Source organism: Manacus vitellinus, unplaced genomic scaffold, assembly GCF_001715985.3.
Source record: "Manacus vitellinus isolate BGI_N305 unplaced genomic scaffold, ASM171598v3 scaffold_10_pilon, whole genome shotgun sequence".
In the NCBI taxonomy this organism is placed as follows: domain Eukaryota; kingdom Metazoa; phylum Chordata; class Aves; order Passeriformes; family Pipridae; genus Manacus; species Manacus vitellinus.
The window spans coordinates 5,663,359-5,677,698 of NW_021938838.1; the positions used below are offsets into that span (position 1 = coordinate 5,663,359).

The 14,340-nt window shown below is 38.8% G+C and overlaps 1 protein-coding gene across 2 annotated transcripts in view; it reads left to right on the forward strand.

Moving 5' to 3' along the window:
• CDH13 (cadherin 13) overlaps positions 1 to 14,340 on the forward strand; it is a 444,671-nt gene that overhangs the window by 417,244 nt on the left and 13,087 nt on the right. Inside the window, exons 12-13 of one of the 2 annotated variants that reach the window (XM_018083847.2) lie at positions 6,102 to 6,335; positions 7,652 to 7,890. In XM_018083847.2, coding sequence (XP_017939336.1) covers positions 6,102 to 6,335; positions 7,652 to 7,890 — 473 coding nt within the window. Of the gene's footprint in view, positions 1 to 6,101; positions 6,336 to 7,651; positions 7,891 to 14,340 lie in introns of those variants that run through there. The other variant, XM_018083853.2, reaches the window with a different exon arrangement.

The following is a 14,340-nucleotide window of genomic DNA, read 5'->3' on the forward strand; positions in this document are numbered from 1 at the left end:
ACATCCTGTTGTACACCGGAGCACTTTGGATGACTATCATAAAGCAGAATATCTGCAGGTTTTCCTCATAAGGTCAGTCATGACAAAAAGCCTACAGGAAAGGTAGGCTGTATTCTGAGAGTTTGAGTCACAATTTAGAAGAAGGAAGGAAGGAATAAAATATCTGGAGGTGAAGATAAAAAATACCTGGGAAATATATGAAATCTTAAAAAGCTAAAATCAGTTTCTCCCTTTTCTTTAAGAGGCATGAATAACAAAATATCCCCAGATTCATCTTATTTATGCAATAATCATTCCTTTTGTGGAAGGGCAGGATGCCCCAGTTAATATCCCCATTGTGTAGCTTTTTCTGTCTCTTTAGAAGAAAATCTTTGGTTACCTTTCTTTGCCTGGTACACAGAAAAAACACCTGTGCTGTTCAAGTCTGTCACCTGGTGACAAGTGAAGACACACTAATCTTGCTGGTTGGGTTAAATGCAGTTATCAACTTCACTTTTCTCATGCCACCCTGGTGGGCTACCACCCCTCCAAAGCCAGGGAGAAATATTCTCCCACAGAGACAGATCCTCTCATCCAGAGTGAGGGTGGCACCTTCCTTCCTGATGTTCTTATCATCGGGGAGCTCCTGAGACAAAAATTAGGAATATAAGCACTTCTGCTATATGAAACATAGAGAATAAATGTCGTTAAAAATGTGCCAGCTCTTCCAGATGCTGAAGATGGTCAGGGATGGAGTTAAGGGTTTGAATTTTCAGGTGATGTAGCTTCAAACCCATGAAATCCCAGTGAGCCCTGTTTCTCACAGCAGTACTGCGTGGGGGAAAACAACTGTTCTCTTCTCTGGAAGTGGGTTTTTCCCTACATGATGTCACCATCCCCAGCATGTGACATCCCAGTCAGGGCAGGATGTCCCACAGGAGGGCTGAGCTGGAGGAAACAGCCCTGTTTGTGTGTGTGTTTGAGCAAGGGAAAGGTTAAGAGAGCCGGAGGACTAGAAAGAGATGTGATGGCGTAGGTGTGGTTTCAGTGTTTACCTTGAGAGCTTCACTTGCCAGTTAAAAACAAAAAGCAGCTCAGATGTAGCTTCTATGACTGGCAGTTGCACGTGTGTGAATTGGCAGGATGAGGAGCATTATTTCAGTTTTCCTGAGCAAAATGAAGAAGTACTGAATCAGGGTCTAGTGCTCATATTTTCCCTTGTTTCCAAAGACCAGCTGAGCTACACCCAAGCAATTCCAAATCTCATTTATTGTGCAAGTCTTGATGCTACTACTCATTAAAAAGAAAAAAAAAATTATCATTCTGTTCTCTGCTTGATGAACAGTAACACACAACATCTAGAAAAACATGGAATAACAAAGAGATGTGTAGCAATTTGCAATTAAAACTTTTCCTTACATGTATCTAACCTGTCTTCTCGCTTCATGATGTACCTAATTAAATTACCATAGATGGATTCCACCTAAAACATGCTATTTTTTGAAGAAATCAGGCAATTGGTTACCATGGCAACCCAATTAAGCCAGTTTTAGACCCCTTATCTTAATTGCTGTATTAATTGAGAAGAGAAAATAAATTGAAGACTCATCCTTTTCTTGCCGTTTGAAATTTCAGTAAAATATGAATTACACACAAAATATTGTTTTAATTTGTCATCACGGACTCATGATTAGAAAAAGAAATTAGAATGTTGAAAACAGTATTTAAGACGGATGGCATATGTCAGTAGCAATTTGATATGCTGAAAGAGCTGTGCTCTTTGGAAATGTAATTACTCAAAAATAGGATCTGCATATATTATCCAAGGGAATGAATGAAGGATTGTAACTTTTAAAGGCTATTTATTTTATGCATTCCGTAAAAAAAAATATCTATATGCCAATACATAGAGAAAATGCACAGGAAATTTCAACTCCTGGGAAATTGGGGATGAAAATGTCAGCATATGGCATTGATGAGAGCAGTTTTCTGAGCAGCAAACCCAAATCTTGGTGTCTTCCCACTCTACTGGTTCCATTTGCTTTGGCTGAACCATTAATAGAGTTCAGCTTGAACACGAAAAGTAATGGAATCTGCCTGTCTGAGTGGGATTGCTGCCTGCAGAGAGGGGACCTGCTGCCAAATCACCGAGCATGCACACATTTTCTGAGTAGAAAAACAGCATATGGAGGGGGAAAAAAAAAACCCAACAGGAGGGACGAGACAGAAATTTGTGTTTAGGTTTTCATTAGAAAGCATGAAGCCCGTTTTCTCACAGTCCAGGTTGGAGGTATGTAAGTCATAGAGAAGCAGCTGAGGGAGATGGGAGGGCTCAGCCTGGAGAAAAGGAGGCTCAGGGGGGACCTTATCTGCTTTTACAACTCCCCAATGGGATGTTTTAGCCATGTGGGAGTTTGGCTTTTCTCCCAGGCAAGTGGTGACAGGACAAGAAGATGTGGCCTCAAGCTGTGCCAGAGGATGTTCAGGTTGGATATCAGGAGGAATTTCTTCATGGAAAGGGTGCTCAGACATTGGAAGGAGCTGCCCAGGGAGGTGGTGGAGTCTCCATCCCTGGAGGTGTCCAAGGAACATTCTCTAGAATGGTTGACTTGTCCCCTCTGGAAATTTGGTAACTATTGCCAGAATCCAACATTTCTGATGTTCTCAAATATAAATCAAACTAGAAAGTATAATAGTTCAAATTAAATACCTTTATTTCATATTTGTTCCTAATTACATTTTGTTAGTAAAGGCATTTACATGAATATTCCTTCACTTTGATGCCTGTGATGGAAACCTTTAGATCTGTAAATAGATGAGGTTTTCTGTGTTTAGCTTTCAATATTGTGAGGTGAACTTCCTAAATAGAAGTGAAAACCCACAGGCTCAGTGCCTCCCAGCTTTAACACTTTTTGACTTGCGTGTCTGACATTTTTCTTGGTAGGTGATTATCAGTGCTTTGTTCCTTAGCTGTGCCACTAAATAATTTATGTTATTTACATGTAAACTGACTTTCATCTGATTCATTTAAAGTCCATTTTCACACAGCATGGGGAAATGTACTTTTTTTGTGGTTGATAATCCTTATTGTCCCTTGGGCAAGTTGTTCCATTTTAGATCAAGTCAAATTTGGTAGCAAAAGTTGAAAAAAAAAATCAAAGTAGAAAGGAAAATGCTTCTTGAGGATTTCCTGTTGTTTTTCACAAATTAAATGAAATTTTGTTTACTGGGATGAAATGTTCTTATCATACCCAATTTGTTTAGTTTATAATATCCATTAAATATTAAAATGAAAATATTTTAAAGACCCAATTTTAAAAGAAAAAAACCACACCTGGTTAATTCCAAAGAGGGCTTATAATTTAAGACTTTACAGTAATAATTCAAATAGGATTCTGCAGAGCTTTTCATTAAAATTCAACCATGAAGAAGTATGCAAAGTATCTGATTCTATAATATTTCTTTTGAAAGTATTTTTTTTCACTAAATGTAGCTACAAGTGACCTTCAGTGAGACTGAAATGCAAGATCTTCCAAGTTAGGGTTCCCAGCCTTGCCTTAGATTATTAAAATCAGGATTCAATGCCAGGCTTTCACTTTGTTTCAGGATGAAATTATTCATCCTTCAGCCTCTGTTTCAGCAGCTTTTACACACATCAGTAATGCTGTGCCATTCCTCTGTTTGCCATAGTATATTCCCAGATATGCCACTTGTGGGAGCCTTAGCAGGAATTTGGGATCCTCTCTATCCCAAATGGCTCTAAAGACACCTAAAGGTTTAAAGTGTTCGGCCTCAGGAGGGAAGGACAATTCTGTTCAGGGACAGAAGTGGGAGCAGAGCTCTTTGGAAAAGCTGCTCCCAAGGGTTGTTGGACAGAGCCCTTTATGTCTGGGTTTACACACTAATTCTGCTTTCAGCTGCAAGGTTTTAAAATACAAATTAAAAGAAGTTTTACTTTGGAATTAAAATATGCTGTGGATATCTTTCATTTCAAAACCAAAGCTGTCTGGAGATCATGGGATTTTTGAATTATTTCTACAGCATAATACTGTCAAATTTGTGAAAGTCCTACATTCCCAATGGATATGTTGTGACCATTTTTCCTTGATTCACTTTTTGTTATATTTTTGTGACACGTGCGATAACAAGCTTCAGTTTATGACCTTGACTTTTGCTTATTTTTCTTTTGGAGGTCTTCATAAAAATCACCAAAAGATTTTGTTCAAATCATCATGAATAAACCAACCGAAGAATAAGTCACTCAAATGAACAAAAGCAATTTCCTCTCTCTCTGTTTGTGTGTAACACTTGCCTTGGCCCTTACAAGGAGTGAGACATTTCCATGGCAGGGAAAACGCAGCCGTATCTGCACGTGACAAAATAACAGGACATCCATAATGCTGTTGGCTTCTTCATTTCAAAAGGCAGATTTTAATATTACTGACTTCAGAGAAAGATAAGAAGGGCAGTGCATAAGACATTATCAGTCCAGTGTGGAAATAATGCATTCAAAATTAAAGACAGCAGTTTAATTAAGTGCATGAAAGGCTGGCTTTTATGATCATATTTCAAATACTCGACTGTCTTTTCATCCATTCTGCCGTGTGACTTTACTTAATAATATATCAAGAACAAAAAATGCATTGGAGTCTTTCTGCAAATTCAATTAGTCCAATAAAAAGTGAAAAATAGTTTCTTTTTCATTAAAAAGAGCTCAACCCTAACCCTTCTGATGACAAAGTGCAGATGAGAAGGGAGGGCAAAGCTGGAGAACTATGAACGTTCAGCCTTTGTGATGCATTTAGGTGAGAATGAAACAGATGAAGTGTCACCATTAGTAACATTTGTTATTGAAAGGACTAATTGCATTCTGCTCAGTTAGCAGTTTATCAGATCCAGACCACAGGGTATTTACTTCTCCCTTAGGATGCACTCCCAGCACAGCAATAACTCCGCAGTTTATTGGGCTGCTCTGGGCAGGGTAATTATGCTAAAGTGAAACCTCTTCCAGCGCTCAACTAGAAACTGTGACACATCGCTCTGGTGCTTTACAGGTTAAGTGCAACCTCTTGAATCCATTCTGCCTGTGAAGAGTTTGTAGCCAAGGGAAGTGCAGAGATCACAGTTCCTGGGTACCAAACCGGAAAAACGAGGATAACAAACGGTCCACGAGTGCAGCGTTTCAAATGAGACATTGTGAAGTGCAGTGAAGGATGTAATGTGAATTTAGAAAACTTTGAGGTGATTAAAATGGGGTGGCAAAGGGATCTGAAAGTAGCTGTTGAGCTTTAGGCTGAAAGCAGTGGGTAACTGGCCCAGCCATGGCACATCTGTAGAGATTGAAAGTCGTTAGCTCCTGTTGGCTCCTCTGTGACCCTGGGAGATGAGGGGCTGCTCTCAGCCCGGCTCCCAGGGGAACACTCTGCCTCCAAAACACTCCTGGTGCCACAGCTGGTTTGTCAGTCACAGCCTTGGCACTACTGAGCCTTGTAGTGGTACCACGGTGAGCAAACAGCACCCTCACCCCTGGAGCTGGCAGATCATTGGAGAAAGCTGGAAACTCTGCTGCTGACACAGGGTGGCTCTGGGTAAATAAACCATCCCTGGGTTGCTTGTTGACAGGTTTCACTTCTGCTGACATAACTAAATGTGGCCCTAAGGGTTGTTGGGGAATGATCTGCTCCTGTTCTGGGCACCCACCAACGACCTGATTCCTCTCTGCTGTCATTTTTCCTCTTACTTATCTTATTCTTGGTTCCTCTAATACTGTGCTGTCTAGGGGATGTTTCCCTCTATGTTTCTCTCAGTAGGTGCTGATGAACAGATTCTGTTCCAGATATCTATTCATGTCCTATTCTCATTTTAACTTCAAAATATTCCTCTCCCTGAGGTTTCCATAGAATAATTTTCCATAATGTAGAGAATCAGCCAGGCTGCATTCTGAAAATACAGCAGTGAATTTACAAGAGTGACTCAACAGTTTTTTTTAAACAATCATTTTCATATAAAAGAGGTAAGAACTATAAAAATTATTTCCCTTTGCAAGCACACAGGTGCAAATAAGAGCAAGAGCTTATGAAAGAAGTATGATTTAATAAATAAATGTTTGGTTTTTTAAATAGGTAACCCTCCTGCCACGGGGACAGGAACTTTACACATCACCTTGGAGGATGTCAATGACAACGTCCCGTCCCTTTATCCAACACTGGCAAAAGTTTGTGATGATGCAAAAGATCTCAGGGTAGTGGTACTTGGAGCATCAGACAAAGACCTTCATCCCAACACAGACCCTTTTAAATTTGAACTGAGCAAGCAGTCTGGCCCAGAAAAATTGTGGAGAATCAACAAGCTTAACAGTAAGTCTGTTACTTTTATTATTGTGCATTTAGTCCTCCCACCATTGTGCATTTAGTACATCCCAGTGTACTGAGGCACATCCCTCCTGAGGCACTTTGTGAATTCTGGAGCAGTTTTGTAGGAAAGTCTTGCAGGATGGACCCATTGCTGCTGCTTTACACTGTGCTGGGTTTGCTGGGACCAGCTGCCTGTGGAACATAATAATTTTGAGAACTGAAAGTTTTTCCTCTTCTTGATATGTTGACTGAAGTTGCCTCTTTTAGCTTTGCAGTAAAGAGAGGCTACTAATGACTTACAGTTTTGTAAAGATATTTCAGGGCATGGAATTTGCTTGCATGAGGTGCACAAGGCCTAGCTATAGGACAGCATGGAAGTTTTGCATGGGCTTTAACAATATAACTGAAAAACTTCCTAATTTTAAGTATTTGAACTCTCCACAAATAAAATACCCCAACACACTGGGACCTTACAAGATTCACAAGAGGATCACAGCACACACTGTGCAGTTGCAGAAGGTTTGTATGGCAAGTTGTGGGCACAAAGTTCAACATTTCTTTTTAATGTAGATCATTCCTATTTTTTTTCTAGAATGTGTTATTTATCTCTGCTACTCTCCAACGCTTTAATTCATTTCATGTCTTACAAAAAACTGGATGTGATGTCTGTCCCTGCCTGCAGGACAAAGTGAAGGAACCCTTTTATTTATTTATATTTTTTTTGCAGTTCTCCAAACACCAAACCACAACTCTGTTCTACCTCTAAAAGAGTTAGCACACCCACCTGGGTGAGTCTGCATCCTCACCTGGGTACCAGGAGCTGTTATAACCCTCTGTTGCTCAGTGGATCAGATCTGTGGATTTGAAGGGGTTTTACTTCCCTTCACTGACTGTTCAGGAAAATCGAGGGAGTGTTTCAGCAGCTTTGCCTGTATTTCCTTACAAGAAGGGTTTTTTTTTACCTTAGGCAAGTAAATATATTCTTCCCTCTTCATGCTTTGAGGGTGACATGCCTCAGCATTTCATAAGTATATTGACTTTCACAGGCAACTTCTGCCAATAATTTGCAGACCAAATAATGTATTTAAACAAAAGGGGCTCTTAGAAGTCTTTTCTTTTGGTGGGGTTTGGATTAAAATTGCAATTAGCTATACGGGCTCTTCTTACCTCCAATTCAATTCTTTTACCTTTTTTTTTAAAGTGTTATCATTTTCTGCTTAATTTCCATGACTGACTTTGGCATGTCTGATATTGTTTGCAGATTCCTCTTCCCTTCCAAGCAACCAGCATTTGGTTAATTCTCACCTCATCCTTTGCAGATACTCACGCCCAGGTCATCCTGCTTCAAAACCTGAAAAAGGCCAATTACAACATCCCAATCTCAGTGACAGATTCTGGAAAACCCCCTCTGACTAACAACACAGAACTGAAATTACAAGTGTGTACCTGCAAGAAATCCAAAATGGACTGCAGTGCCACCGATGCCCTTCACATCAGCCTGACCCTCATCCTCCTGTCACTCCTCAGTTTACTTTGTAAGTCTTTTGCTGAACTGTAAGTAATGAAGTGTTGTTAACCTGCTCATTTGTACTCTCCCTAAGAAAACCTAACAAGGGAGAAGTTAAATTCCTCCACTGATATCACAGTGCAGTAAGTTTGGGTTCTTTTTCCTTGAAGGAATAGCTGTGAGAAAGGTGGGGGGAGGGTTTCTTCCACAGTCAAAAATAGTAACGAGTGCCTGATTGTCAAATTAAGAAATAGAAGCAATAATTTTAAGAAGAATCAAAGAGAATTAGAGCCAGCATATGATAAACTGAGAAGTACCAGCTGTAGTAGCAGATTTGTGAGACGCTTGCTTTCATCTCTCCCCACTTGAATTCAATTCAAACCCAGAAACAGGAGATTAAAGGTGTTCATGTAACAAAAGCTGTTCTGGGTTACCAGGAAAATGAGGACTGTCTGCTCCAATTTATTCCTCTGCATAAAGTGTGCAAGTGACTGGAACATGAGGAACCTGTTGGTGATTCTGGGCTTCGAACCACCCAGAACTGAAAATCAAATTGCCAGTCTGGGTTGGAGGGCAGAGAGAACTGACAGGCAAAAGAAGCTTCTGCTGCTTCTAAGAAAGAGTCACAAAAGAGATTTACAAACTTCCTAATTTGAATTGGAAGAAGTAAAAAAATAATCCCAGAATGACTCAAGAGTAGGAATTCAAAGCCATGGAATCCCACCATCTAACCTGGGGGTGTCCCTGGCTTGTCCTGTGACAGCTGCCAGCAAATTTTTGATACAGGATTACTTTTTATTGCCTTACCTATTAAAAAAGTATAGCTGTTTCCTACAACTGTAATAACAAATCTGTTATTCAAGGACTATTATCCTCGTCTCATGTGACTGAAATACATTGTGTGATGACTTAATACCTGAGCCATGGGGAAAGGCCTTGCATTCTCCATGAGACAGAATCTACCACAAGGCAGAGAAGATTTACATATCTGAGCTTGGTGTATTCTTGATTACACATCTGGTGCATTTTTTTCTTATTGTGTACTGCTTTTATCCCAAAAGGTCACTGTGAGAGAGCTGGTACTGTCTAATGTTTGTGCTGCTCTTGAAGATGAAAAGGACTGTATAAATGCTAAGTGCAAATTCATGTTCTTACTTTCAATCAGTGACATCTAAAGTATCTGCACTGCCTTTGGTTCAGCTGCTCTGGGTTTAGTCTGCTGGAACCAAAGGCAAACTTCAGCTGTTAGAAGTAATATGTTAAAGATGTTTGACAGGACGTAACACCATTGCACCAGTGAGGGAAATGTGCAGCCCACTGATTCAAATATATTCCTGTTACCACTCCATAAATGTGGCTGGTGCTACACTGGGCGTGACTTTCACCACTGGAATTATTTTCTTATCCGACGTGATTTGCACTTGAACTTTATTTACATGAATGCATCTGAATATCAGAATAGAATGAGGTAGAGAAAAGCTTTTTGCTTTAGAAAGTTGCTATTTTCATGGGGCTTTTATAGCTGATCATTTTCCTTCTACTGAATTATAAAACCGCTTCTAGGTATTGGAAAGCACTTCTTGAGTTGCTCTTTTTGACTATAGATCTTCTTTGGCTCAACTATAGGTAGGATACAGCCCCTGGCATCTGAAAGGGTATTCCATGGCTGGTATTCCATCTCTGAAACTGCTACTTATGCAAAGCCAGCAAGCATTACAACTTTCCTAACCATTTTCCTCAGGTGTAAATGACTACCTGGAATAAAAGAATGAGGCCGGGAGCCACTTAAAATAATGTGGTTCTGTGTTTGAACTTCTCTAAAATGTGCTGCTATCATTGCATTCCCAATTCATTTCCACACACTTTTTTTTTTTTTTTATAACTGTGATTAGTTCCATTGCAATGTTTTTGTATAGTCCAAATATTTATCAGAGTAATCAAAGATTATGATGCCATAAAAACAAAGAGAACTTTAGTGCTTATTGAACAGATGAAACGTCCCATTTCTAGTGGCAAGTTATGGGTTTAATTTTAGCAAAAGCCCTTACGTGGCTCACTTTGCTCCCAGTGTTTATGTTTTATGAGGCTCTTGTTCCTGGGAGGTAAATCCTTCAGTCAAATGAACTTTGTTATTCATGCCAAAGTATTTCTTTTTGTATCTGACATCTGGTGTGAGGATAGATAGCCCTGTGAAAGAGCTGTTCATGGGAGAAGTGCCCTGCATGAATATCTTCCCTCTAGAAAACATCTTGGTATTATCATTTAAATGGTGCAATTATTATCTATACTTAGAATATGTGCCTCCTTCCTAAATCATGAAAGAAGTTCAAATGTGGCAGATTTCTGGAGTGTCTGAGCACAGAAGTGAAGAGCCTGATTAAAACTGTAATACATGCAAAAACCAGCAGTTCCTCCTATTCCGTGGGTACCCTGCTGTGTTCAGTATATTGAGGGATAATGGGATACAGTCTGCAGGGTTGCCCAGGAGCCCTTGGAAAGGTAGATATACTTGGAACAAGAAAAATTTAGGAGTCCTTGTCAGCCAGAAATAGAAAATATAAGATGCCAAAGTATCTGGGCAGATTGCTGGTTTTCCATATCAAAACAGTAAAGTGCTTGGTGGGATTGAAAGATGGTGAATATAGATTTGATTGAAAAAAGGAGCATTTTTGTATAGTTTGTACTTAACCTAACTAACTACTACTGGGAATCAGTGGAAATATGTACAGTGGACAGGTGGAGGACTTTCCAAAGTTACAGTAATTAAGGCTAACAAATATTGGGAAGAATATTCAGTGTCACCTGTCATTAATGCAGACACCACGTTTCAGATGAGACCTGATGGAGCAGCATCTTGTGCTCTGTCAGCTTTTCCTCACCACTTTTAGTGACAAGACAGGACCAAAATGTTCAGATATAATTTAGAATGTATTAATTCAGATTGAAGAAAAACAACAGATAAAAAAATAGGTCTGGGTTCCTCGTCGGGGAGAAGGACTGTGGAAATGAGTTACTTTAAGACAAGAAAGAGTGGAGAAAAGAGAAAGTGTGTCATGCAGCATCTCTGGTGCTGGGTCTGAGGTTGTTCATGCTGTCCCTTAGTGCTGTATTGTCTCAGTCCTCTCCTGGTTTCAACTGACACAGCTAAAATAGCTCTGATCAGAATTAATGTAAGCAAAGTGATGCACTCAGCACCACCAGAATTATGAACAAGTTCCCTCTGGAAAGCTCCTGATCATTTTTAGTAAGAGAACAACTATGACATTCCAGAAGGATGAGGGGTGGAGATAAGGGGAAAATAAAACAAGCTAAATAGTAAAAGATTAAGATAAAAACAGAGTTGTATATATTGTCATAACAAAGTCAGCAACAAAAACTGCCACTGGCCTTGTGAGAGTCTGAGAAAGAATTACTCTAGTTGGCAGACTAAGCTTTAGATAAATTACAAATCATTTATATTGTAATTATTTAAAAGAGTATTTGAATTCTGGACCTTTGATTTTATAATAACTATTTCACTTAATTGCATAGTCACTGAATGATAATTGCATTTCATATTTCCTTTTCTATTCTGACAACATAAAAGACCAAGTTAGATTCCAATGTGTGGAATGAAGGGACTAAAAGGATGACCAAAGGCACAATAGTCATGTCAGTAACATTTTACTTAAAATTCCTAGTTAGAAAAAGGCTGGACTTCAAACACTTCATGCTGAAAAACCCCCACAATTTTGTACCTTGACTGTCAACCATTGGTAAGACACTTCTTTCTGTTCACAGTGGAATACAGAGCTGTAAGTTGAACTTACTTAAGTAAAGTATTCCACTATTCTGAACAGAAAGTGATGTGTGAGACTGGGGGGGGGGAAACTTCCATGAAGAAATTAAATAAGCTGGAGGTCTCTCCATTGGAATTAATTTGTTAAACTGAGGGTGAAAGGCCTCAGGTGTGTTGAAGAACAGAGACTCACACAGATGTCAGTGCCGTGATTGCAAAGGAGCCTTAGAGATACCTTTGAATTTAATTTCCTATTAATTTCCACAAACTTTTCCTATTTAATGCCTGCTGTCCCTCACCATAATGTTTTTCTAATTTGAGGAATGCAGCTACAGGGTCAATAGAGAAAAAAAAAACTTTTTTTTTTTCTCCTTGGAAAATTATGTATTTGTTATTAAACCATTATAAAAAAAAAATTTGAATTATATTAACCTGTGGTTTTGAATTTACATGAGCCTGGACAGCCAGAGTTACTGCTGCAGTGTTATCCTTCACCTGGTTCATTTTTCAAAGCAACAGCAGCATTTGTTTCTCTTGTATATCCCATGTTATTTGTGTAGGAACATCAAATGGCTGAGGCTGAAACTCTGAATTCTTGAATGGCACCAGAATAAGACAAATCATAGCAGGTTTCAAATGGAAAACACCTTTAAGGTCATTGCTCTTTCCATTACCTGGAGATTTAGGGTTTTTTATTGGGAGTTACTTGCCTTAGTTTTAGACAATCAGGTAGTATATTGTTTTCAGGGCTCAGCTACTGTTTAGTTTTTACAGTAGAATTTTGGCTTTTGCCAAGAAAAAGTTCATTCCTATTCCATGCAGCTCCTTCAGAGGAATCATTCCCGTAGAAGAATTTGCTAAAGACAATACTTTGTGTTTGTTTCTTTCTTTTCTTGTTTTAGTTGTAACTTTCTACAGCAATTTTCTACTTTTCAGAGCAGTGATATTTAATTTAAAAAAAAATCAGTTTAATTAGCAAGACTAGGGAAGCTCGCAAGATAAATTTTCCCATTTTTGAGAAGTAAAAGATGCCTGTAGTGGTTAGAATTTCAAAAACCACCAAGATGGGAAGAGTTTTGCTGTTCAAGGTGGTTTGTTGGGGTGGGGTTCATTTTGCACTACTGTAATTTGAGTTACATTCTGTGTTAGAGCAGATACCATGTAGGTACTTAAGGTAGCAGTAAATTATGCTACCCATTTGTAGGTTACTGATATTTAGTGGGTTCCAGTGATATAAATCTCATCTCCCCAAACCCATATAACAGCAGCAATATCCACTATCATTCTTAATGCTTATTATCTCTGTTACAGAGGCTTTGCTCCATATTAACATTATTATTGTTACTGCTAAATATCAGTGATATAGAGGTTTTTTCAAATGCCTGTATGAGAAAAATACCATTGTTGTTGGTCTCCTTAATGAGTTTGGTTGATTAAACTCTAGTAAGGAAAAGATGGTTTGGGGGTTAAGGGATTTCATTCGATTTGAATCTCGCTTTCAACTCAGAGCTGTGTCCATTTTCCTGATTTCTCTGCAGGTTTAGTCAGTCCTGCAATGTATTTGCACTTGGCTTTGGGAGCCCACCTCAAGTTAATGGGGCTTGAAATGGCACAGAAGGTCCATATGGATGCCCATAATTGGAGACAGGACGTTTATACACCCAGTCATACAGACATGACAAATAGAAATACCCCCCAGTTGTACACCAGCATATTTAAAATGTGCTTAATGACATTACATTTTATTGAGTCAATTAGGTGGGAAATGGCATTTTACACACATTTTAAACCATCCAAACACGTTCCAGAAGTGCAGACATGAAAAAAAATACAACAGTTTAGAAGATGTGTGTTTGGAGTGCAAAAGAGAACAATGTTTCCAGCAAATACAGCTCCTTCCTAAGAGCTGCAACATTGTTCCTGATGGTCATTCTGTAGGCATGAAATGGACATTTAAAGAGATTGGTTTGATAGACCATTTAGTGCTGTGAATTCAAATGAACACTTTTGTGCTTTCATTTTCTCAACAGTACTCCGCAGTTACTGATGAAATACAATATTTTGTATTTCTTTGCTGAAAAACCTCTTAAAGGCACATAAATATTGAATTGTTCTGGAGTGGCCTATGACTTAAAAACTAGAACTGAATAAATGACCGAGTTAAGTATTTTTTCTGTCCTCAGTGGCCCCTGTACACCATGGGGTGTTTGTTTCTTTGAACTGTCCCTGTCCTTGGATATTTCTCCACTCTATAACGTCCAAACAACTCAACTGTTTGCTGTTAGTTTTAGATGTGATACTAAAGATAAATGGAGGAGATTTTTTTTTTTTTGTGCCTAAAGGTTTAATGATGTTGGGTTTGCTGCTTCTTTACTTACAAAGTCCTTTAAAGAGCCATTCATGTTTGGAGCATTTCAGACTGCATTTTAAAGCCTTGCTTCATCCATATGTTTAATTTGGATATGTCATTAGTTAGTGCTTATGTGAGTGCCATGCTTATGAATAGCTCTTCACAAACTTTGAAACAGGCAGGTTTTCTCATTTGATTTTCCCTTTTCTCTGGCTTATGAGCATTATTCTTTCCTCACATTTTTTTTCTATTTTATTCTTACTTAAAATGAATTTCTTCAGATGATTATTTTAGCATTTCAAGCTGAGATTAGCCTGTACCTACAGAACTGAATGTGTCTGGACTACTTATGTTCATGTTCTACTTATTTAAA